The 26,085-nt window shown below is 37.3% G+C and overlaps 1 protein-coding gene across 5 annotated transcripts in view; it reads left to right on the forward strand.

Annotated features, from left to right (window-relative positions):
- The window catches only part of TMEM117 (transmembrane protein 117), a 238,258-nt gene that overhangs the window by 150,657 nt on the left and 61,516 nt on the right, over positions 1–26,085 (forward strand). For all 5 annotated transcript variants that reach the window (XM_030013218.2, XM_030013219.2, XM_030013221.2 and 2 more), the window contains one exon: positions 6,346–6,443. In XM_030013218.2, coding sequence (XP_029869078.1) covers positions 6,346–6,443 — 98 coding nt within the window. The remainder of the gene's footprint in view (positions 1–6,345; positions 6,444–26,085) is intronic.

A 26,085-nucleotide genomic window follows, 5' to 3' on the forward strand; every position in this document is an offset into this window, starting at 1 on the left:
GTCAGCCTAAGATGGAGCTGAGTTGAATGCCTTAAATAAAAATCATGGTGTGGCTTTATGTCTCACACTTTGTCTGTAATACGTGATATTCCCCAGACCTCTGCTCCTGCGTTTGTAACACTAATAAGGAAGCGGTAAAGCCAGAAAAAAAGTCTTCTGAAACGTGGTCTCAATGGTTATATAAAGAGCAAGTGCTTGCCACATGGCAGCCAGTGTATTTTGTTGCACATATACAGTGATTTGTGTGCACAGTATGGACTTGAAACATGGTAGGAAATGAGATGGCACAGCTTAGAATTTTTTTGCAGAAGCCCTACTTCAGTTGTCCAATTGTTCCTAAACAGTTATTTGTATTTATTAAGTGTCAAGGAATTTCCAGTTAAAAGAAAATTATTATTCTTTTCTATTTGTTTTAGATGTTGTTTGGTTTTTTAAACAGAATTTATTCAGGAATTATTTGTGCTGGTGTTGAAATACAAAGTATAATTTCCAGAATAACTTGTATAGACCTAAAATAGTTGCAGACCAGATTTCTCCCGGACTCACCTTTTGATATCTAAAGTTTTTCACCACAAATTGATTGTGGGCTAGACACTGGTTTTATGGAGCATTCTGTCCTAACTCAATTTGGAAATTGAAAGGAAGTGCTGGCAGGGGCGGCTTTTCTAAAGTTGAGCCTAAAGTGTGTATATTTTTAGTTGTTCTTCTCTTGTTGAGTTCGTATCCCTGCGTGGCTTGTGACTATGGCAGAAACTGCTATGATAATATTCAAAAACCAGATCAAGATCTGCTGGCTAAAAAAGAAGAGGCTTTTTGCTTCCTCAATGGGTGAAGAAATAAATTTGCGTGGATCAGTAAAGATGGCAATAATTAATGTAAGCCCCCTCAGCGTTTGTACAAAAGAAGTTCTTTACCTGGTTTTGGTGGCAATTCAGTGTGTGTGCAAATGCTGTGGATCAGGAGAGTAATAGATCATAAGAGCAACACTCTGGAAACATTTTATTGGTGGGAAATGTGCAAATGCACAAAATAATACTGGGGGCTGTTGCAGAAGGAACAAAAGCGAACCATAATATTATTTATCACTAATACTGATCACTGAATTGTGACAGCAAATTAATGTTGTTTTTCAGGATTTACCTATTGTTAAAACAATACGTGTTGGTAAGACAAGAACAATGTGCTGGCTCTGGTTAAAATTAGAAAACAATTAAGAGTAGATTGAAGGGGCCATATGTTGTCTCTGCGATTGCTGTCACTTTTAAAATGCAAATATTAAAAGAATTTTTTACAATTAAATTGAAGGAGAAATAACCTAACATGAGCTTGATTGTTTTCAGTGTAGGAATGAAACTACATTAGGAATGTTCGAAAATGTACAAAGCAGACAAAACTACTTTAGAATCTAGCAGCGTATTTACAGCTGACTTAATATTTAGCTTGAAAAATATCATCCCCCTTATAGATCAGTAAGCCTAAGTGCAAATATTTGTTACATTTGTTTTCAAACATTTGCACATTTTGTATATTCCAAAATGCAGCAGAGTGGATTAAAATAAATTAACAGTTATTTCTGAAGGATGTGTAACAAAGTTTTCGACACTTCTGCTCAGCTGCCAAAACAATTTCATAATTAAAGGAGGCATTTCGTATTATCATTGTGTAAGCCATGGAAGTGTTGAGGTATGATCCACAGAAGACAGTTTTCTCCTTAACATCCAGATGAAAGAAGCATAAAAGCATTATCCATATAGGTTATTTTTGTACCTCAAGTGAACAGCTCTGCAGTTTTTAAAGTTCTCAAAGAAGATGGAGACAAAAATGATGGATAGAAGCTTTTAATGACTGAATACTAAATATTTCCCTGGTTTGGTATATGATTACCATGATGTAGTATAGTGCTTGAAGACCAAGCTATGATAAAGAATTGATGTGTAGTTAGTGGGACACCTATATATAGCTACCTAAAAGCACATAACAGCAAAGCAAAGAGAGTGTATGCACTCAGTGGTATACATTTGCTCTCATTGACTTCACACTCTGACTTCAGGAAACATAATTACTTTAACCTTATGCAACCCCACTCTTGAAAAAAAATGCGTACTTTTCAGAAACACATAAGCGGCGTTGAGTCTTTGCAAAAGATGTCAACGGGTTCTTTTGATGAGGAACGTTGTGCTGCACAAAACTAAGGAACGTGCATGCACCTGCCCTGGGAAACTGCCCTCGGACCTGCCCTGACACTATGGCATCCTTACAATTTCTGAAAACTTTTAGAATTTATGATACTCATTCTTATCAATGAAATTCCTCAGTTGCAGGACTGAAAATAACGTTTCTTGTGTAAAGAGTTTGGGGAGAGTGGTAAAGTGCTACTTATGAACTACTTAAAGGCTGAGTTTCAAATTAATTTAATTTAGTGCTACTTATGAAGATGTTTATGATTTAAAATAAGATATTTTGAAATTGCAAAATGATAAAAATAGAAAAAATTAACACTTATAATATTTGAGTCATGTACTTGACAGTGGTAGATATATGTATTTTGCCAAATGGAGAGTTATTCAGACTACTCCATTTTCCAGCAATAGCACCATGATGTCTTGTCCTCCTGTCTGAGTAGTTGCGTATGAGCAACTTCCTTACTGATATAAGCTGTTGGAGTCCTGCTGTCCATTAGACCTTTCACTGCTCATTAGTGTATCAAAACAATAAAAAAGATTTCAGAGTGCACCATTTGGTTTGTATTTCCAGGCTTTTCTTGTGGATCTTGGCTTCTTCTACATTCTGTTAAATTCTGGAGGGCTGCTCTTACCCTGTTTTGATGATGTGAAAAAAGCAATGAAAATCTCCACTTAGGGCTGGTCTCCACTTAATGAATGCTACAGCATGGAATATGTCGCATCCTAGAGAGCTTGTCCAGAGTCCATTTCTCTTTCAAGATGCAGTTTCTGCAGGAGCTTATGTGGAGAAGTGCTGCTATGAAACTATTTGATGTACTTTTATACTTCTAGGTTTCTAAAATGCCATTTGGCAGATGAGAACAGCTTGGCCAGCAGCCCATGCCGCATTAGTTTTCCAGGAATGATCTGTTTGCACTCTGAAGATGACAGCATAGTTCCTGCTAGTGAAGAATTTGGAAGATACTTTGAAGGCATGACCAAAGTATTAGGTCATTTTAAAGAAAGTTCCACTTGCAGTTAGCTTATTAATAGAAAAGATACTTAGCCTTACCTGAAACTCCCGCTGCAGACGTTGCCTCTGCTGGGAAGGATCCTGTGATGTACAACGTAGCATCGTTTGACATGACTGTCTAGGGAGGAGAGATCTAAAGTATGTGCAGAGCATCCTGAGCAATATGCTCAAAGAGCAGCTACACGGAAGGAATAAATGATCCTTAAGGTGTCTTACTGCTAGGCTTAGTATATCTCAGGATTTTAGGTATCTTACCGTTTTGCTGGGGCTTGGGGGAATTTTTTATGATTTTGCTTTCTGCACTTGTTGTCTCTGTAAGTTACTTGCTCTGAATATGACTTTGAATACTGGGTTCTTTCTTCTATGTCATATGACATCATTTTTCAAATTATTGTAGTGTATCATATCAAAAGCAATAATTTAATTTTCTGTAACAAAAATGGGAATGATAACATTTTGCTATTAATTTATTATAAGTTATCTTCATAGTTAATGTGAAGTGAATAATAGGAGTAGTTAATAAAGTCAGATTTTTATAGGGCAAAGTGAAATCTAAGATTCCGTAATATATACAAGGCATGCTAATTTTTAATGAAAATATTTTGCTGTGGCATTCGTGTAACTTAAGAAGTCAGACAATGTGTATTATGCAGTTTTGGTTCTGCACTTTAATACAGTGTAACCATTTCTCTCATGAGACACTAAATAAAATGAAAGCGTATACAGTCACTGTATGTAGGGGCCATTCCTTTCTGTATTGAAGCAGTGTAATTAATTGATTAAAGTATATTGCATCTCTTAGTTCAAGACAAAAATACATTACTTAATTACATTGTAAGTGGCTTTCCCTATTTTATCTTGATTATGTAAGATGCATGCATACAGAAAATTGCTGAAGTGATCAATTCTTTTTTATTCCTGAGTATCAGCAGTGTTTTCAAATACAGTCCTGTGAAACAGAGGGAAATGTTTGCTGGCCAGCAATTGCATTGTGAAATACAAAGAGAGCGCAAAAAATACACACTCACACATCTCTTTATACTAAGTTGTGCAAATTAAATTAAAATTTGTAATTTTTTCTTTTTCTAAAAACACCATTCTAACAGCAGCAATGAGTTTTTGATGTTCGTATCTAAAACTTATTTGCACTATGACAGTGTTGAGTGCTTTTCTCCTGTGAGCCGTTTTCCACAGTGACTGTCCTTGACCAAACCAGAAAATGAATTTGATTTCTCTAATGCAAAAGGTAATTGGATTTCTCTTTATGGAATGCATCCCTTTAATGACTGTCTCTGCTTCAGCCAATTTAGCTGCAACCGACCTGACATTGATCTGGTGATATGACTTTAAATAAATGCCAAAGCTAGGAGATGAAAGACCAACTGTCTGATATCAGAAAGAACATGTCCTGCCTCGTCTTGCCATTTTCCTCAGAAAATGTCTCCTTCTGGAATGTCATTCTTATGAAACATGCTACTCTAATAATTGGTCATAGAGCAGCAGATTGCATCCTTCTGCCAAATACAATAAGTATTTCCTAGAAAGTGTCTGGAGAAAATATTTTGAAAATTGAATAAAACCCCTCAAAATATCTGTTCTTCTTTGCAAAAATTCATTACTACTTAGACTCTTCCTAAGAGAAAAAGGTGTTACTAAAGTAGTGGATTAAATCTTTACAGATGTCTTGTTCAGCATTAAATATTTATCAAAATATTTATTTAGATAATAGGGATTTTACAAAAAAGTCTCCCAGCATGCTGGTCTGAGAAAAGATTACCTACATAAAACAAATAGTAAAGATGGTATTTCAGGATATAATCTGTTCTTTCTTCAGGCTAGGCATAATGGAATCATAAAATCCTAGAATGTGTTTTTCTATTTATTTAACATATTCATTATCCTTTGGACCCAGCCCTTCAGACTAATATGCTGAGCACTTTTAACCCCAAATGGACTTGGACTTTAGAAGTTGAATGTAGTTTATATGTAGCCTTAATTTAATCATGGGCCATGTGTTCTTTTTGATAAACACTGTTAATGTTGTTGATTGAAAGTGGTAGCTCACACTCTGGATGGTAAACTGGATTTTAAAAACTCTATATATCAAAATAAATGTAGTGGAAAACTTGACTTCAATTTGAAGTTATTTCCTTCTGAAATCTTATTAAGGATTATTTTCAGACTAATCAAAACGTTTTGTAATTTTCCACTGTGTACTGCTACCAATGACAGATAGTAAGAATGTTTTACTTATCTGTATTTTGAAGCAGGTGTTCACCCCTATTTCCTTTATCTGTTCAATTATTTCTTAATCTTTACCTATGGGCAGGTTTTTGACTCTTCTGAATCTCTTGCACAATGGAATTGATGAGTTTACTGTAATGTAACGTTCGGTGCTTTTTAGTACAGTTAACTTGAAGTAAATGGATATGAAAACACAGCTTCCCGAAGGTGCAAGTGCCTGAGGGGTATTCACCTCCCTCAGTTAGCTGAAAGTCATTTTTACTTTAGTGTTCCACCCAGTAGTGGTGCATGCATATGAGTCTCTGGACAGAGAAACAGATGGTCTCTTTAGATAGGAATTATGAAAATGAGAATAAATATTTCATACTTTTTAAATTTCGTGCAACTTTTAAGGGATTTTCGTGTCTCTAGTCCCAAGTGTGCTTTTCTTACTGATACCAGAAAGCGAGAGGAGATTATAAATGGCATATAGTGCTTAATTCACAGGCTTGCACTCCCTGGCTGCAGTTCTGATTTCAAGAGTGGAAATTCTGCTGATGCCGCTCTCAGGAAAGTGGGTCCCCTCTCCCAGGCTGGACCGGAAAGCTTCGTAGCCATAGGGGAACGTAGTTATGTACAGCAGGTTGCTGTAACTTTTAGACTAGTTCCTCTTCTCTTCTTATCTTTGGATCTCCACAGGTTTCCTTGTTTCTCAAGGAGTTGTGTGCACTTCTAGGGCCACGTATGTAGGTCAATATACTTTATCTTGATTGCAAGTAACACTAGAAATACTATTTTTCTACTGTCGAACAATTAAAATTATCAGAACAGAAGCAGGCGTGTCATACATGAAGTGTTCTTAAAGTCTGTGTTAGTACTTTCTTTTGTGACACCAGTTTAACTGCATTTTTTCTTCTTTCCCTCCAGGTCACTGATATGATGCTTCAAGACAAACCCTACCCAGACTGGGGAAAGTCTGCCAGAGCTTTCTGGAAGAAAGGAAACATTAGAATCATTTTATTCTGGTAGGAAATTAGTAAAATCAAATTATTGTAAATGAACCTTTTATAGAATATCCAAAAATATATCTTCTAATTGTCTGTGGCAGTAAGAAATATAAATGGAATGTGTGGTTGGAAAAAAATGAAACTTGGTCTAGCAAAAAATGAAACATTACAAAAGCTGTACATGAGTGAACAATTCCTAATCAAAAGAGTTGGTGTAAAAATATGATTTAAAAATTGATTTATACGGTTTCTTTTATTATGTTTTTGACACTGTTTATATCTGAGTTGCAAAATTTTTGCTGCATGTGATAATATTTAGATGTCCCATTGTCAGTCCTTGTAATTAAGGTAAGTAGATATGTGAGTGTCCTTTTGTGACCTTGAAATTAATTATAGCAATGCTTTGAATTAACACATGAATGGGATTTCGAATGGTGACTCAGCCTCTGATTATTAAGAAAAATATTTTAAAATCCATGGGAAAAATTGTGAGAGGTAAGCATTTATTTGACTCCAAATGTAGCCTCTTGCAGGTAAATTGTAGCTGTTAAAACAGAAAACAAATTGTGGAAGGAAAAATGGAAGATGGAAAATGTATAGTCTAAGAGACGGTCTGAAGACCTTATAGCTGAAGATGAAAGAAACTGCAAAGATTTTTTTTCAGCTGCATCAGAAGCAGAAAACCTCATGAAAATATCAGCAGACCTGCTATTTTTTAAAGAGTAGATTTAGAAGGAATTGTTACAGAGAAGTTGAAAGATTTATTTACATGGATTCTGCTACAGAAAATGCAACGAAATATCTATACTTTTAAAGTAGTAAAAATGAGATACTATATTAAATTGAGGCAATTAAAGCAAATAATAAGAGACATTTAAAGACTAAAAAGAAAGCAGAATCAGATGGCTGACTGGCTACAAACAAGGTTTATAAGGAACTGAAGGGACTGAGCCGATGCAAATTTTGCTAGCACTTAATTGCCTATTGAAAAACTGAGTGTTAAAATTTGGCTATTGTTTTGGCTTTGTTGCCTTTTTTTCAACAAACTAGAATAATCCTACTGGCCTGTAAAGTGTGAGTATTAGCTAAATGGATTGAATACATCATCAATAATAGAATTACGAGCAAAACTCTAGATTAAATTTTGCTGAAAGAAGCCAGGGCAGCTTTGCTGAAAGAAAACCTCTGATCTGTTAGAACCCTTTGAACATGTCATCAAAATAATGGATAAGGAAGAAATGCTTGATCTAATTTATTTGGACTTTCAAAAGGCTTTTGACAAAGTTCTTTACTGAAGGCAATTAAGAAAACTAGTACGCCCCATGGAGTGTGCTGAACATTTAGAAATCATCTCAGAAACGTGCAATGAAAGGTATAAATAAAATAATTTTCTGCTACATTGTTAACACAGGGGAATCCCATTATTTAATGTTAGAAGTAGTATTCATTATTTGTATACATCATATATATTAATGACATGACAGAATTTAAAGATGAAGTTAATAATTTGACAAGTGCTAGCATGGAAGAGGGATCTTAGAAAGCTAGGTCAAAAAAAATAACGCGATGGAAAAGGTTGAGTTATAGAGGGGGTTGAGGGGGGGCTCAAAGAGCTCCTTGTCATCATTGCGGGACATGCAGAGGAAGATTCTGCCTCAGCGTGCCAGGGTGGGCAAAAAGGTAAAGCAGATGAATAAAAAAATGCTCAAATAGGTAGCAAGTGGGCTAGCAGTGATTAGTGTCATTTGGCTAAGTCAGCGAAAAGCTCAGTCTAGAACAGCATTGATTTTTTTACCCTTGTCTGAAGAATAGCCTTGTCTGAAAGACTGGAAAGGAGATTAGTTAAGAGTCAAGAAAAAACTTAATTACACAAGAAGACTGGAAGAATGGAAAAAAAGGGTTAAAAGCAAGGTGACATAATAGGGAGATTTCAAATTTACATGCCAGACAGGGAGAACAATAAAACACTATCAAAAGTACTTAAATATTGTTGTGAGAGATGTTTTGACTTCTTGCAGCCTGAAATGTTATAAATCTGTATTTTCTTTCCAATAATACTCACATTAACAAATCCTACCAAAAGTTTAAAATGGAGATAAAGTTAAAAATGATGGTTCTTTTCATGCATGATTCTCATACTAAAGAGTATGCTTAATGGGGATTTCAAAACCTAAAGGGTGACATAAATGCTTTTACTTTTAGCTTTAAGCTGTGAAATAAAAGAGCCCTGGGCAGCAGTCTACATTCCGTAGAGACATTATTTAGATAGTGCATGTTAGATATCAGTAAAAGTAGACTTTTTTCCCCTATTAACTAGGAAAAATAGAGGGGGGAGTTAAAGTATTGATAATGTTATGCATGATAATGTGGTGTATTTGTATTTCATTTATTCTTGCTTAAGCAGTGTGATGTGAGCAGCCTCATTTCTGAAATGTCCTAAATGAGGCATCCTCAATAGTATGTCCTACACAGATACTGGTATGCCAAAGTCTGTTTATTCAGGACACTTCCGAGTGGCACACCTGTTTAGCAGAGATAGTGTAATACAGTGCACTGTATTTTAATTATTCCAAATATAGATATGTGATGCACAGGTTAAAGTGGTTGATGAAATGAAAATTTTAGATACGCACTGGACTTGTTTTTCTGTTAATGTCATTTTTATTTTCAAGTTTACTTGGTAAAATTAGAAAACGTCTATGAACGTACCAAAGACGGATGGATTGTCATGGGGATGAAGGCACCATCCACTTGTTTATAACAGCTGATCATGTGACTGCTTTGTGTTTCTCATTTGGAAATGTTTTCAGCTCTCCAATGCAACTAATTAGCAAAGGTTTTGATTTAGCATATCATCTCCTGTTTTAAATCATTCCCTGGAAACATTGTCAGCAACTGGTTGTTGGTTGCTCCTGAGGATTCTGGCTGCCTTTTGAATGTCTTCACGATATAATTCTTCCACAAACAACTCAGCTATCTCAAAAATATCCATTTGCTATTTGCCTTTGTCTAGCCCGTCATTAAAGAGTTCATTGAAGTGCCTTCTACTTTTTTTACAGTGAAGGGTTGTCTTTTTTTTTATATAAAAAGGTCTCCATTTTGGTCATTTCCAGCTCTGCTCATGGCTAATTCCACCATCCAGAGGCACCTTTGTGTAACGCTGTTACGGTCTGCGTTATATTGCATAGTGATACAATGCAAATGCAAACACACTTTCTTACAGATTTAAGAAAGTGTATCGTCAAAATGGCTTCTAGAAAGCAATGAAGTATCTGGAACCCTGGTGGAATTACTGGGATGATGCAGACGTGTTTGTGGGTTACAAAAGACGGATACCCACGGGGGGTTAAATATCTGCACCACCTGGCAGTCAGATGAGGCTGCGGTAGAGAAACAACTGTCTCCAGTGCTCTGTGGTTACCATCACTATTGCGAAGTTACCAGCATGAATGGAAATAGGCTGATTGATATTTTTTAGATATGTTGATGATTTGGCTGGTTTAGGAGAAACAAATTACATATGACAGGAGAGGACTGGCGTTTGAAAGAAGCAACAAGAAAAAAAGGTTGTTAAATTAAGCCAAATAAAGATCATGGACAAGACTGATGACAAGCCAGAAGCAGTAGCTAGTGATAAGTTAAATAAATAGGACAATGCAGAATGGTAGTTATTTTTAATGTTGGATATTAGAGGAAGCAGAGAGAGAAGTACAATGTGAGAAGGCTGATTATTTTGCAAATAATTTTTTATTCCCCTGGAACACAAAATAAGTCCAACCTACACTAAAGGTCTCTTTTTATAAGGAAACGACTTGTTAAGACAGAGGACAGACAAATAAATACATTAAAAATGAACTACAAATGGAAGGGAATAATGTTAAGAGAGTTCATGAAAAATTACTTAAAACTAATTTAGTAAATAGTTATGGAGTGTCTGTTTTTATAGTATTTACAGTATTTTTCCAAGGGAACAAACCTGTGCAATATTGAGCTTTCCAGTTGGTACACCAAGGCTTGCTGAGAGCATTACGCGCTTACAGATCTGCGCAGGAGCGAGCTCTCACGTACAGGTGGTGGTGTTAAAGGCAGCGCACGCTAATGCCACGGTACGTGCTTGTCCTGGTTTCAGCTGGGATAGAGTTAACTGTCTCCCAAGTAGCTGGTACGGTGCTATGTTTTGAGTTCAGTATGAGAAGAATGTTGATAACACTGATGTTTTCAGTTGCTGCTAGTAGTGTTTAGACTAATGTCAAGGATTTTTCAGCTTCTCATGCCCAGCCAGCGAGAAAGCTGGAGGGGCACAAGAAGTTGGCACAGGACACAGCCAGGGCACCTGACCCAAACTGGCCAACAGGGTATTCCATACTGTGGGACGTCCCATCCAGTACAGGAACTGGGAAGTGGGGGCGGGGAATCGCCACTCGGGGACTAGCTGGGTGCCGGTCGGCGGGTGGTGAGCAATTACACTGCGCATCATTTGTACATTCCAATCCTTTCATTATTGCTGTTGTCATTTTATTAGTGTTATCATTATCATTATTAGTTTCTTCTTTTCTGTTCTATTAAACCGTTCTTATCTCAACCCGTGGGTTTTGCTTCTTTTTCCCGATTTTCTCCCCCATCCCACTGGGTGGGGGGGGAGTGAGTGAGCGGCTGCGTGGTGCTTAGTTGCTGGCTGGGGTTAAACCACGACAGTGCTCCATCGTCGCCCATGTTAACATACAGGTCTCTGCCACCAAGGTTGACGTCTGCCTAGTTTGTGCCTGAAATCACTATCTTCTCGTTACAACGTCTTCCGCAGTGGCCCACAACATCCTGTGAAAAATCAAGCATAATAATTAGAATAAAATCACCAGGACATCTCTGGGCTGTGTGCCGTTTGGTTAATGGAGGCAAGACCCAAATACTCTCTCTTGACAAACTGTTCCAATATTAATTGTCCTCAAAACTTCCCTAACAGAGGATGATGGGGGGATATAATGAGCAAGACAGAAAGAGTTCTTCATGTGAACTTTTAGCTATAGGGAAAAACAGAACACCAACAAAAAGAAACGAGTTTACTGGAAGTGAGGAAAAGAGCTGCTGAGGTCTGTGTAACCAGGGAAGAGAAAATTGATATTCAAAGGTAGCTTATCAAAATAGGGGAGTGTAGAAACAACAGTGGATTGTGCAGCTGAATATTGATTGCAGGCAGGGTGACAGAATAATATATACAAGCTGAACGTTTGAATATGCAAGTAGCAGACTGGAATCCATTTCCGTGGTGTCCCTGGCTAGACATTCATTTTACGTGTACACAATGATCAGTCTTGATTGGTGCAATAATGTGTCTTTGGCATAGGAGTCTTGTCTGAAATAACACAAAGCACAGACCAACATGGAGAAGAAATAAAGTAATATGGAGAACTGTAAATTTCTGATTCCCTATGTTTGCTGTGTTTGACTTTGCAAACTAAATAATCTTCTTTTAGTATGTATTTCCATAAGATCTCTCTAGCTTTCTTTAATAAAAAAATAATATTACATGTGCTTAGAAATGCATGTTAGTAATCACAGTACTTTGATTCAGCAAGTTAGTAATATAGGTTTAAAAGCTTTTATTCAAATTAATTGTTCAGAATTGCTACAGAGTACTAATTCATGTACATATGTTATGTTTATAGAGGATTGTGTTAAACATGGGTTTGTGTAGGATTCTTAATTGGGCAATACATTGTACCCTGGAAGTAGAGGAAGCTTCCTTATAAGATAGATAGCCATGTCTCCCACACAGGAATAAAACATAGTTTCTTTAAGAGATTTTCTATTATGGACCTGTTTGAGTGTTTGTTTTGATAAGTTATATTTCCATATTCTATGCTTCCATAGTCAAGATGATAAATGCACACTGGACAGTGTTCTTTTCACATACATGAACGTAGTTCATACATTTGTTTCAAAAGACAGCTTCTTAAAACATCCATTCTTTTCTTATAGGCTGCACTGAGAAAAACTAATTAGACATTATAGCTTTGTCAACCTAAATTATATACTAACCCAAACAAAACAAACCTTTCATTAAGTTTGAGTAAAGGTTTTTGTGATGCAGTCCCACAAATACAACTGCATGAAACAACAAAATAATTATATCTACTAATATACATACATATAGATACACATACTTTATTCTCTCCCTGTTTTGGAGGGGTTTAAGTTCATCTGTTCATTCTTTCATATTTAAGTAATTTATCTTGTGATAAGATACTGACTACTGAACGGAAACCTGGAATCATGTAGAAGGTGAGGCAGATTTCCTGGTAAATAGTATAAAAGAACATAAAAATATTTGACAATATTATTGCTCCCAGTAAATCTTTTATTCTTATGCTATAACCAAAGTGAATAACTTCAATTTGGATAAGCAAGACAAGAAATAAATTCTTTACTATTTCCTTTTTGTCTCAATACAAAATATTCGCTAAGGTCCTCCATAGAGGATTTATATTGAGTAATCTGACTACTAATCTGGGCAGACATTGTTAAATATATTCTGAGAGGATAAAACTGCCCATGAATAGTAATTGTCACATTTAGGCTGGCAGTCGAGAAGTATGATTACCATTTGTCAAGAGATGACTAAAATGGTTTTGATAGCATTTATTTAATTTCTGTGCTGGGTATTAATGGTAAACTATGCTGTAAGATTACAATTGGTTAACATGAAAAAATGTTGAAAATAACTCATCATAATCCACACCACTGGACTTTCTTTCATACAAATGGTAGTTTTTTAAGGTTTCTGCCTAGTTTTAGTTTTCATTTAACCTTCCTATACTATATTTGAAAATACTGTATTTATATATATATATGAAAATATTGTATTATCTAAAATATTCACACAAAAGGTTTTTGTTCAAACCTATGTTTGATCCTGTACAAACTCTCCCGTTCATGTCCTAAGGAATACTCTTCCATTTTGACAGCCGAGTGCTTTTACAGTGTCTAGTATGGAAAAATAACAGTGGTCAAGACTCACCAGAATGGTTGAAGCTTGACAACCGCATGAGTCAGACCCATTTTTGGCACTCATTCTCTGATGCCTTCCCCCCTCTCCTCGGTGCATGCAGACCACAGTGTCAGTAATTCAGGGTTCTCCCATCAATCTGCCCTCCCCAGTAAGCACTGTTTTCAGCTGGAAGTGTTTCTCAGTCCTCCTCTAAGATGCTCCTGCCTCCCCACTGACTTCCAGTACAAGCAATCACTCCAGTCCCTGGCAGAACACGTCCGTCCTTTTCCTTCTTCCCTTCCTCCCTCCCTCCAACACAGCAATAGCCCAAAACGCTGCCAGTGTGTGAAGAAGCAAGAGGGAAAGGGCAAGGCAAACCTGGGGCTCTAAGCCAGCTGTGGAGTGGTTGCCTTCCAAGACAGCATTCGTGGCTCTAACGTCACGGCCTGTCTCAACCTTTCCCTGGAAACCTTTCAAACCTTTCTAGGAAAAGCCAAGGAGATAGAAGCATCTTGGGAAATGCAGTCGGTCCGCCGGCATGTGGCCACATGGAGCATGTTACTCGTGGACTAGTAATGCACTGCATAAGAGGTAGATGCTTTGCATGACATTACTTATATATGAGGAGAGAGAACGTATCCATATGTGAGGGAGTGCGTGTGAAAGTCTCCCATCTGTCTCACCTACCAAGGAAGAAATTTGTATCTTGCCTATGCCAGTCTATATCTGGAAAGGCTGTATCATGCATTCTCCCCGACTCTATTTGTGATAGGAAGAATAGTGAGACAAATCATTCCTCATCTCACTTTTCTTCTCATAAGGAAAAGCAATCAAGGGAGACAAAATCAAGGTTAGGGAGCTCTGAATCTCGGATTAAAAAAAAAATACTATAATTGTGAGATCACTTTAGCATGAAGGTTTGTTATTTGTCTCGGTCAAGTTACATCAAGTGGTCTCATCCTATTTGTTTTTTTCTGATGGAGACTCCTACAGATCAAACAAAAACATATGTTGTTTCTTACTTGTATTTGCATGAATAAGAGAAGGGTTGGCAGAGAGGGAGAGCGAGTGTAGCGTGGCAGCTTTCCTCTCCTCTGAAGTAGGACACACGCACGCACGTCCACATCCACACACACAACCACACAGTCGAGACAGCAACAGAGGGGAGGAAGGGAGCTCCTAACACCCCTGCACAAACACCGTTCCCCTGGTAAGTTCTAGTGTGGAAGTATTTCATGTCCGGGGGTGTAAAAAAAGATTCGTAGAGCAATCTGGCTGAAAGATAGTTACACTGAAGAGAGAAAAGGATCATCCGTTAGCTACAGTGGGGTTTTGGTTTGGGCCCATAGACTTGAGTTTCACCTTTGATTTGGCTTTAAATTCTTTGAACTGCTGTCGTATATACGTATTTTATAGCATATCTTTCCAGTTCCTCTGCCTGTTTAAGCTTTTTGAGTTATATTTGGTAGCTACTTGCAATTCAGTAGCTGATAGCCTGTTAGAATAAAAGGTTGTTTTTATTCCTACATAATTGCTAGATCCCTAAGTATAGCCCTCGTAATTGGATGGATATGGCAACCCATCTTCACCTCTTTTAAAAAGTAGGTTTTATTCTATCCCTGTTAGTGAGAGAGAGGTATATCACGAACAATTACTAAAAATATTTTATCCAATGTGGAGCTTTAATAAAACTTCTTAAAGTGCAGTGTCTGCAATGTTTCAGTAATAACGGTACTTCCAAATGAAAATACTTCCACAAAATCCCATTCTGTGCCAAAAACGGAAAAGCTCTAATTCTTAGATGAAAATGTTCCTTAGCAGGTTTCAAAAGTTCTTTTCTTTGAAATAGGCAGCTGCAATCCTCAGTTCAGGCACAGGGCCAGTGTAGAAGGGATGTTGCAGCAAGTCCTCTTTTAGCACCTTCTCTCTGCTTTCCACGAAGTCCTTGCTGAGCAGGAGACACCTCTGCCGCCACTCAGGCCCCGTGGAAGCTTCTCCAGGAGAACAGCAGGATCACTGATGCGGTTGCTTGTTCTGTCAGTGCCCTCTTTCTGCTTAAGTGCTTTCCCTTCCTTCCTCTTCCACAGTATAAATCCATTTGTTATTAGCAAAAACATCTTCTCCTATCTTTAGCATTTACAGCTAGCCTAGGCCTCATTCTAGGTCCACTCTAAGAGTAGGATGAGTATAGCTGTCAGATAATATGCGTTATGGGATCATGTAGGCAGAAAAAAATGCTGGAAGTTAAATTATAACAATATATAATCGGATAATTGTGACAGCAAGTCCATGACAGAAGTTCCAAGTATTGCAATTAGATCAGCATGCACAATGTGGACTTTTATTCATACAGCAGAAGGATAGATTTCAGATTATCAAGGTAAAAATTCACTGCCTTGCATCCTTGCTTCAGTGTGCGGAGGCCTGGCAAAATCATAGCCCAAAACGTGGTCAGTTCGACTCGAACTCAAGTCACTTTGGGGAAGCTTTAAAGAATCCATCGCACAAAGATGTGCTGCGTGGAGAAGATGCAGCCTCAGCCGGTGGTTTTGTGCAAGATGTGCACTCTGAAAGCCCACAGAGTTCAATGGAGAGCAGAAAATGAGTGCTTCAGCTGCTCGTGCTCACAGCCAGAGTTCATAGACTTTGTCATGGCTGGATTCCAAAAATCAATTCAGTTTTGTAAAAGAAATGTGATGATTAAAGCAATTAAATTATTTCCTTTCCTGGAATGCTGGAGTACTTTTTAAAAACTGTATTTCTCCATAATGGCGTGTTTAAATTTGGCCCTTAGAATTTGCTGAATGTACTTAGCTGAACACCTGACTCATCATCCTTCTCATATTCCCATACTTCCCGTAAATATTGAGTATTTACACATTCTGGACTGGAAAGCTCATAGGAAGACACAAAACTACAAACTTTTTTTATCATGGCGAGGACTGCAAGAAATGCTGATCATATCAAGTGTTCTTTGGCTTTCAGATCCACGTGAAGAAGCCCTTCTGAAACTGATTTGTGCCCCGTGAAAATCAGTTTGGAAACTCGCTGGTTTTAGGGCCTGTGGATTTCATGTGTAACTGGAGGCACTAACACAGTGAAACTGTTCCAGTGATGTTAATGGGATTGTTTAACAGTGGGGACTGAGAACGCGCTCCCTGGGGACACTTTGGATGAGATTATTAGTCTTCCACTGGTTTCAGGAGGATATAGCAGTTGTCATCCATCGAGCATTTGATTAAAAAGTTTTATTCCTCTTGATTTCCTGATAGTCCTTGATGGCATGACTTCTGCTGTGTCTTGGGCATCAACAGAATTTTGCAAATAGAATTTAGCAAAACTCTCCACCATGTCAACCCATTCTGCTGGTGCAAACAGGCAAACAGCAATAGAGTAATGATGGTTCCAGTGAAATCACAGCTTGAGATCCAGAGTACTGCGTGGGACCAGAATGTGGCTGTACTGGTGCTGAGTTACCTTCTAACTGGTGATGCTTTAAAAGAAGGAGAAAAATAGCTTGTTACATACAAATTCAGTTTTTTAGGGCTAACAGAAACAGATGAGACTCTGTCTTTTGCAAAGACTGGACTTAAAGGTGGAGCAGGAAATTATTATTTAAATGCTGCCAGACTTCACCCCTTATCGCATTCTGTCCCCTTCAGATTCTTACACCCCATGGCCACTATCAGAATAGAGCCATTTCAATAAAAATGAAAAAAACTTAATTAAAACTAATGTCTCAGGATGTGCTTAACAGAACTATAAGTATGAATGTACGTATGACTAATTAGTCCCTGTATAAAACTTCCATTTTGATGTAAGGAGCATTTCTTTTGTTTCTTAATTGCTTTTCTACTTTAAAAAAATCAGTAGGGTTGTAAAATGAAAAGAATTTGCTGACAGCTATCTTAATTCAGACATTCAACTTTAAAATATCTTTTTTAGGCTGGATAACATAATGAGAATATTGTGGCTATATTTTTATTTCAAATAATTGCATCTTGTCTATCTGTAATTGTGACAGTAGAAAAAACACCATCTAAAACAAAGGGTAGATTAAATTGTCAATAAAATCACAGCAAACATTTTTAACAAAAGGTGCCCTGCAGGGCTCTTGGTTTCATAATGTATGTTTCGATACATTAGCATCTTTTCTGGATTTTTTTTTAACGAAACAAAAAAATCATGTTAGCAGTTAAGTCCCTACAATAACAGATACCAGTTAAATTTCAGACCATGCCTATTTGAGGTACGTTGTCTAGCAGGGAGTTATCATGATGAACATAATGAATTTGTCATACTGACTAATCAAAGTCAAAAGCTTCAGTAAACAGTGTGTAAACAAAGATGCTATTAATACAGAACTAAACGTTTTCCATCATTTCAGATTCTTTGCCTACTGAAATGAATGTTCTTTTCCTTGAAGAAAAAAACACCTTGACTTCAGTTTACTGTTGTTTGCTTTGTATTACTGATTGTGTTGGTACATTGGTGAGCACAGTGCTGCTCCTCATGCAGACAAAGAGTAAATCTTTCTGGATTTCAATGGAAGGGGCATCAGCCCTTCTTGTCTGTGATGGCTGAAGGGGTAAGGCAAAGCCAGTGACAAGAGTTGGAAAAAAAATCTATTCAGCCTTGAGAAAGGCCCATATTTTTGGAAGCTTTGTTCGTTATACTCTAGTTCGCTGCTTCCCCATTTCTTTTTTACACACCCTACCAGAATCCACTAGTTCTGCTGTAGAGTAATTTGAATTTAAGTTCATTAAGTAAAGAATATCTTACAGTTGGGAAGGTAAGGGAGGACAAAGGCCAAGAAATTGTCAAAATATTACATTAAAATGGAGGAGGTTTTCATTTCAGTTTCATGACTTGCTATGGCAGTTGTAGTTTATTCAAAGATATGCTGAAAATAAAAAGAAGGAGGTATTTCTTGTTTAAAGATACTACATACAGTTTTCTCCCAGGGCTGAACAAATGTTCTCTTTGAGATTGTGCGACTATGTTACCTCCAGTGCAAGCTTCTGGGCCTTTCTACTTTTTCATACATTGGGGAACTGCATGATGTGTAAAATGCACAGGATATTTTTCTGTTTTTCTTTTCTTTCTTGTTCTGGTTGGTTAGTTATGTTTCATTTAGATGGGATGGTTTTAATTTTTATGTGAATTTACACATAATTGTTGGAACTTTGAATAATGACGTGCCCTAAGGTGTCTCTACTGTAAACTGAAACAGATAATAATTTTAAAACTTTTAGTAAATTAATTTCCTTTAAACAACCACCCATGGCCATTATTTCAAAACAAACAGCTATTAAAAATGCACTCATTTGGGCCCTCCATTGTGCTGGCAATGTGCAGCCCAAGTGCAAGTGAAATCTCTTCCCCGGGGATGTTACTGTCTGAAATTACTACTTTAAAAAAAAACATGGCACAGAGATGTGCTAAATCTCTCATCTACAAATGCATATTTGCTGCTCACAAAAGAAGCGTGTCAGTAAAAAAAAAGGCCCTTGACACATGCTCAGCTTCTAGTTATTTGCATGCTTTGACCTGACCTCATTTATTGAATATTCAAGGCGCATTGGCATAGCGCACGAAGCATAGTTCTTGGGCAAGGAAATAGAGTGAGGCGTGTTTTCAATGACAGTAAACAAGCTGGAAATATCTTATTTGACTTTTAAATGATATATTGAGTTAAAAGAGTTGGAATTTAGGTGGGAAACAATCATCTTTCAGTTCAATAAATTTCATGTGGAGAATCTGGAGGAGACAGCACATGCAATGGCAATGTCACTTTTAGTGTATTAGTTCTCAGGATAAAACTTCTCTCAAAGGCAGGCTCAGATTTCCTGTCTAAGCTTCTCTGCAGTATTCTGTCACATGAAGTCTAACATACTCATGCTTCTAAACTTTATAAATAACGTATAACATGAATTTAAGTGTTTCCCAGGGATTCTTCCAATGTCTGATACAAGCTTGACCAAGCTGCTTGAACATACCTCTGTTATGAGGAAGTGTATTATGAATATAGCCCTTTTTCATTCAAACTGTGATACAGATTGTTTTAATTTTAATGCCTTAAGTACTAAGGGTTTAGGACTGTCCATAGTTTTCAGGTTAACCCAGAAGCCAGCAGTGCTTATGGACATCTTTAGGATTGTTTCCTCGGGGTGGCTTACTTAAGGTTTGAGCTGCCGCAAATCATACTTGTCTTCTTTAATAACTTGAACAGGAAGAGTTTTGGTTCATAGTAGAATAATTTACACTTTACAACATCATCTTGGTTTGAATAAAAACCTTAAGAACATTTAGCTTTTCCCCTTGTGTGCAGTTGAATTGATAAAATTATCTGAACTTCTTTAGTTTTATTTTTATGGAATGTAAAAAAATCTGTACCTTCTCCCAAAGCAAATTAATTTACAAGATGCAAGCACAGACGAAAGCATCTGGTATGTGATAATAATGTTTCAAAGAAAGATTGCGTTATGTTTCAGAAAGGTAGGGCTTTGTACTTAGAATTAAACTTCTGTTTAACGCGTTGTTTAGCAGAGTTTCTCAACCTGTTGTATAATTTCCAGCTCTTCCTACCTGAAACGTTTCTGTGAAGCAGTATTTTGGTGTCTTCAGTTGAAAGCACCACTTTCTTCTTGTGCCACAAGATATTTCAGTGACTACATTATATTTTGGGTGGTTTCAAGAAGCATACACTCTCTTTTAATCTATACACAACCTCAATTAGTGTTCAGGTCAGTAAGTGGTAAGACATTTATGGAATCAATCATTTTGGGTTAAGGAGTACACATACTGCAAGCGTACTAATGGAATGGAAATAATGCCTGGAACATCTCCAGAACAGTCACAGTCTCAATGGAGCAATTAAATATGTATGAAGAATGTTTGCAGTGAAGTTCAAACACATGAGCCTGAGGCTTATATTTTTGGTTTAATTTATTCACAGCCTTTCTGTGTACTGCTGCTTGATGGTCCAAAAACACTTCTCCACACTGCCTCCTGCTTCGTCTATATCCACTGACTGGCAGATACAGTGACAGTTGCTACTTTTAATCACCATCTCAGGAGCAAGGAGTAGACTCTGTCGTAGAAAAGTGCAGTGTTAGTACTCAGGTTAACAGTTTTTATTCATTAATAGATTTGACATCATTCATGATATGGGAAGTAGTCTTCAGAATGAGTTCAGACAGTGTTTGAGTGTTTAGCAAAACTTCTTAGCCTGAATGTGCTGGCATTATTAGATCTTCAAATTAGAGTATTGCGTGATATGGCCTGTATTCCATATCTTCATATCACTGCTTTTATCCTTCATGAAAGAGATGCTTGTACTATAGCTAGAGGCTGCTTTTTTATATCATCATGAATGCTGGAGCTCTTTAAAAAGTTAGTGGTTATATTTCCTGATAATTATCATTCTTTGCAAAATGTGTAAAGGAACGCATGCTATTTTCAGGGTCAGTAATTCTTTGCGCTCTCTACTATTTTCAGTAATAAATAAACCCAAACTATTTGGGGCTTTGTAAAGAGAGTTTTTTTCTTTTGATGGGTCTCAGTTCTACAATTTGTCACTGATCAGAGAGCACCAGCATATTAGCTGGTTCATCTGTTATCAATTCATACACTATGAGTAATTGGGATTGTCATATAACCAAGCTTAGAGCTATTGGCAAAGCAACTGAGCAAAGACACCCTTTTAAAAGGATTACTGGTAATGTAATTACTTGTGGAAGATGTATGGATATCTATCTCCCATATGAAAACACCAGCATCTTAATATGTTCTTTAAGCAATAACATTAGTGGAATGAGAGCTTTTGTTCCAGTAATGGCATACACTACTGGTGGATAATGGCACAGTGAAGCAAAGGCATTTGTGTAAAGTAAACACTGAGCTAAAGCCAGAAACGTGCTTTTGTTTCTTTAACTAGTTTCAAGGCTGTTACTGAAGCAAAGCTTACTTTCTAGTGAGACTGTAATTATTTTATTAAATGCAATGGAGTTGTGAGCTCCTAACAGATTTTCTTCTGGTCTGGAGAAAAATCTCTATTTATATCCATTTAACAATCTATAACTGCTAATAATATCAATAATGTTTATGAAAAAAATGTGGTGTTAATATGACCCCTATTACCGGAGATGCCAGCGATATGTCATGGTAGTACCCCCAAATCATATCATTTTCTAGACAAGCGGAATTAATTTAGGAGCTTCAGTTCAGGCATAGGGTAAGCAGTCTTGGTGGTATTGCAAAATTAAAGAAAACTCTGTGCTTGTGAACAGTTGTGGTCGATGGCGTTTGATATCCACTTTAACCTTCAAGACGATTGACTTTTCCTAGTGAAAAAGAACATCTGTATAAGTATATTGAAATAAGCACCTGACCTTCATCTTTTTGAAGTTGATGGTAAAAGCCCAGTAGTCTTCAATGAAACTGTAATACTCTTTTAGGTACTGACAGCTTTTTTTTTCAGTTAGTTGTAAGGGACATTTTTCCCTGCAGTAGTTAATAAGCTCCATGGCATCCATATAAATAAATTTCTGAAGCGTACAATGACAGGTATGCTGTTTGATTAGTTTAATCTTAAACACTTTCCTCACCTTTGATAATATTTCCCTCTTCAACTTCTATATTTCTTTCTTCACAGTGTTGGTTCAAATCTTCTCATTGTTCAATAAGCAAAATTCTGGTGCTTGGTATATGTTTCTCTCAGTGTTTTTTTGTTTCCACTTCATCAGGCTCCTTTTTCCATTCATTTATTGAGTTTTGTTATTGGCTTGTTGTTTTTCTTAAAGGCTTATTTTCTGATTTTGAGTAATAGTAATATTCTTAGATGTATTATCCTTACGATTCTTGTATCAGAAACCTGATTGGGTTATTTCTTATGATATGTGGGCAAATAATCTGGCTTTATGAGTGTCAGAAGTTGCATGCTTACCTTGTGCAGTGCGGCATTCTAAACTGTAATGTGTCTTGTGATAGCAGGTTATGCCTCACAATAGCAAGATCAGATGAATAAAGGAAGCTGACACTAAGATCTAGGTATGTGCACTCAGAAAGTGATGCATAGGAAAAATGCTTTATCCTTCCAGGAAAATGAGTCATAGCCAAAATATTCATACCTTAACCATCTGAATTTACTATCCTATATTATTATTTTAAGCATCTAAAGATATAAAAATTTCCCTTGAATTTGACTTACATCAGATTTGTGGGGCTTGCAGTACTCCAGAAAATCAGACCATTTAAATATAATTCCCTGGAATCCCTAGGATATAGGATCCTAGCTTAAGACAGAAGCTAAAGTTGTGTCGTAAGGTCTTTTCCTGGACCAGGTGAAAATTTCACATATTTTAACTATCTGTCCATCTTGTCAAGCCATCTTAGTATGTTCATTTTTGCGTTTTCTGATTAGTTTGGAAATAGAGACAGGTTAAGCAATTTTAGGAGATGTGAACCACTACTTTGTAACGCCATTATTCAATTTACCTCCTCAGTTTGATCATTTTAGTTATTAAGTTCATTCATGCTATTTGGATATCTGCAGTGAGGTGACTTGCTGTGATTGAGGTAATTGCCAGCACAAGAACAAAACCAGAGCTCCTTGAACTCAAGAGAGGCGGGATTCAACTTCAGCGTCTCTCCCTGAATAAGCAGAAAGAGAAAGAAGATGTTATCATCCCATTTGCAAAGTTTGATTATATGGACATGGTATAGATGATGCCATCTAAGGTCTGGGCTTTGGATTGCTTCACAAACCTTTGGCTTTATGACACGGCTGTGTTCATTAGGACATCCACTGCCTATTAGGACTCAGTTTTATCATTCTCTGCAACATGAGCAAACTGGATGAGTATTAATAAGACTCTGCTTCAATAGCAGGTGTGACTATATTATAAAATAACCCCAAAATTAAATATGCATTTCAGTTTGCTACATTTTATTAAATTTTCAGTAATAAATGAACTAAAATTAAACAATCATTAGCCAGGCCTTGGGTTACAAAAAGAACAGGCTTGACAAATCATTGCTCTGTAATACAAAGTGTGATAACATAAGTAGAAAGCTCTTGGAGACGTTTTTAAACATTTCATTTTTAAAGAGCTCCTAGGGCAGAGCTATTTTGAATGAAATTGATGGCAAGGTCCAAGGTGGTACAATCTGTCAACATGGCAGACACACATCGCCAGCATAGCATGTTAAGCAGGAGCTGAGATTTTAAGCAGTTTTCACCTGGAATAAGGTAATGGTTCATTCCAAACTTCTTGACATTGTGAGCTGTTCTGTTATCATCTTTCTAAAAGAGATTTGAGGACATTTGTCCACATGGTAAGTCCAGCTAGAAGATAGTCTTGATACTTCAAACTGAATGATGAAAACCGTTTTTTTTTTGTCCTTAAGCAACAGGTAATGTATATATACACTGTCTTTGAATTCTGCTTCGTAACCAAAAACCTTCATATGCTCAGTTCTTCCTATCTGAGTAAAGCAACAGAGCCTTTGCATCATTCATTACAGAGCCACGTGTCCTGTCTTTTAAACCAATTTGATGCAAATGTAATTCCAGAAATCTAAATAGAATTAAACAAGTTTTTTCCCGGCATTTAGATTTATGCAAAGTCAGGGAAACTATCATTTGATTGACAGATAAATTGGTAACAGCATTAGTCAGTGGAAGCATTGTTTATATTTATTCTATGATGCAGCATTTTCTTGTGGGCTATAAAGGATCCCATGCTGAACGCAGCTATGGACATCTTGCTTTGAGGGCAGCTGCCTGCAGAGGAGATGCTGTGGCATTCTGCAATTACTGTTCATAGCACAACTGGTGGTTACTCCAGTCCTGTATAATCCATCTCTGAAGCCACCTTTAAATGTCAAATGACATATGCATATATAAGCAGTCATCTGTTTTAGGGTTTGTGAACACTTTTCAAACTCAAAAACCAGCTGGTCTGGTATAGTATTTCACAATATTTGGGGAGTTTTAAGTGTAAAGTCCTTTCCTCCCTAAATACAGCATTAAAATACCCCCACTGCAATGTGAAGACCTGCTTCAACTTAGTGAAGGTAGCCACTGCCTCAGATGAAATATATTTCCTTTTTTTAGTAGACATTGATGGGGTTATCAACCCAGAATTCTCTGTGATAGATTGCCAGTAATGGTTGGAAAGGCCCAGGAATGAGTGTAAGTCAAACTCATCTTTCAAGGCCTCCTAGCTAGACATGACAGTTATTTTCAAGGCTCCCAGGAGGAACATAAAGCCAAAAAACTCAGTGAAGAACTGGCCAAATTAATTTAATGTTATCTCTGTACGATGACTGAATGACCTAGGAGAAAACTGAAGACAATACTAACAAAGTTAATCAAAACAACTAAACAAAGCTTTCTGAGAGACCATATCCAGTCCCCAAAGCTGTACTCCATTTTACAGCCTTTGTGAAATGGATGTAGTTATTTTCTCTGTGGAGGTCTAAAATTTTGACTGATTCTAGTCTCTCCGGTGGTTGTTGATCAAAGAATCCAAGTGTGTCCATCTATTCCAAATGCTGATTTGTTTCAAAGTCTCATCAACAATACAAAGGTTCCCTGTTTTGAGAGAAAGTGAGGCACTGCAAAAACAGCCCTTCCAAAAGTATTGCTGTAGCTGCTCTCTGTAGGTGCTTGCTGGAGACTGATTGAGCAATCATGTAAGTGATGGGGAGGCAGCCTGTAGGCTCTTGTGCTTGTCAAACACATATGTTGAAGTACTTCACAGGAAGAAAAGGATCGTATAGCTGTAAAACTGGAGGGGACTCAGTCAGCACTGGGTAAAGCATTTAACAGAATATCAAACACAGAATATGTATTTAACAAAATTTAGGTCAGCACAGTATTTATTAAACTTAGGGTCTCTTTAGCACTGCCTAAACTATTTTGGGCTTGGTATAATCATGGAGGCAGAGCACAAGTTGATGTGGTATGTGGGTCTCTGGAAGGCAAACTGGGTGGATACCTACCCCAATCTAAACGTGGCCCCTTGTTCTGACAGCCCACCGATTCCTTGGGCAAGAGAAAAGGGCTGTCTCTAGCTTGTAGCCTGGCTCTGGTGAAAGAACTACCTTGCTGGTTAGGCGTAAGATATGGGATGTTGATTATCTACTCCTTAATACTCTCTGGGAGATAGTTATAACCCTAAAGGAGATCCACAAGAAGAGAAGACCACAGGAGAAGCAACAAGTGCCACTGATTATACCACAGAAGAAATGAAAACTGATGCCTTTTTCCACTTGCTGTCAATCCCCGGTGCCTTCAGTCCTGCTGAGGCATCCTTAGCTGCTTGCATGAATCTTAGATCACCAAAACACCGTCAAATCTTAGGGCCAGGGAGGCCATATTACAGGTTACGGACTATGTTGAAATTCATGCGGGACTGAAGTCAGGTCAAGTGGCCGGGTCAGGAGGAAGAAGCAGATCTAAGGACCTATCAGGGAAGAGACAGAAGGTGACAACAAACCACAAAAGTACTAATTGCCAGGTAAGCACATCAGCTAAAAGCAAATGGTAGGAATTGGGGGATTTTAATCCAAATTACACGGGACTGAGCTGGCAAATTATGAGCATCTTCACATCTGAGTCTTACTTGTTAGGACATTAGATGTTGAAGAGACTGACTGAGGCTGGAA

The sequence above is a fragment of the Aquila chrysaetos genome, chromosome 5, assembly GCF_900496995.4.
Source record: "Aquila chrysaetos chrysaetos chromosome 5, bAquChr1.4, whole genome shotgun sequence".
In the NCBI taxonomy this organism is placed as follows: Eukaryota; Metazoa; Chordata; class Aves; order Accipitriformes; family Accipitridae; genus Aquila; species Aquila chrysaetos.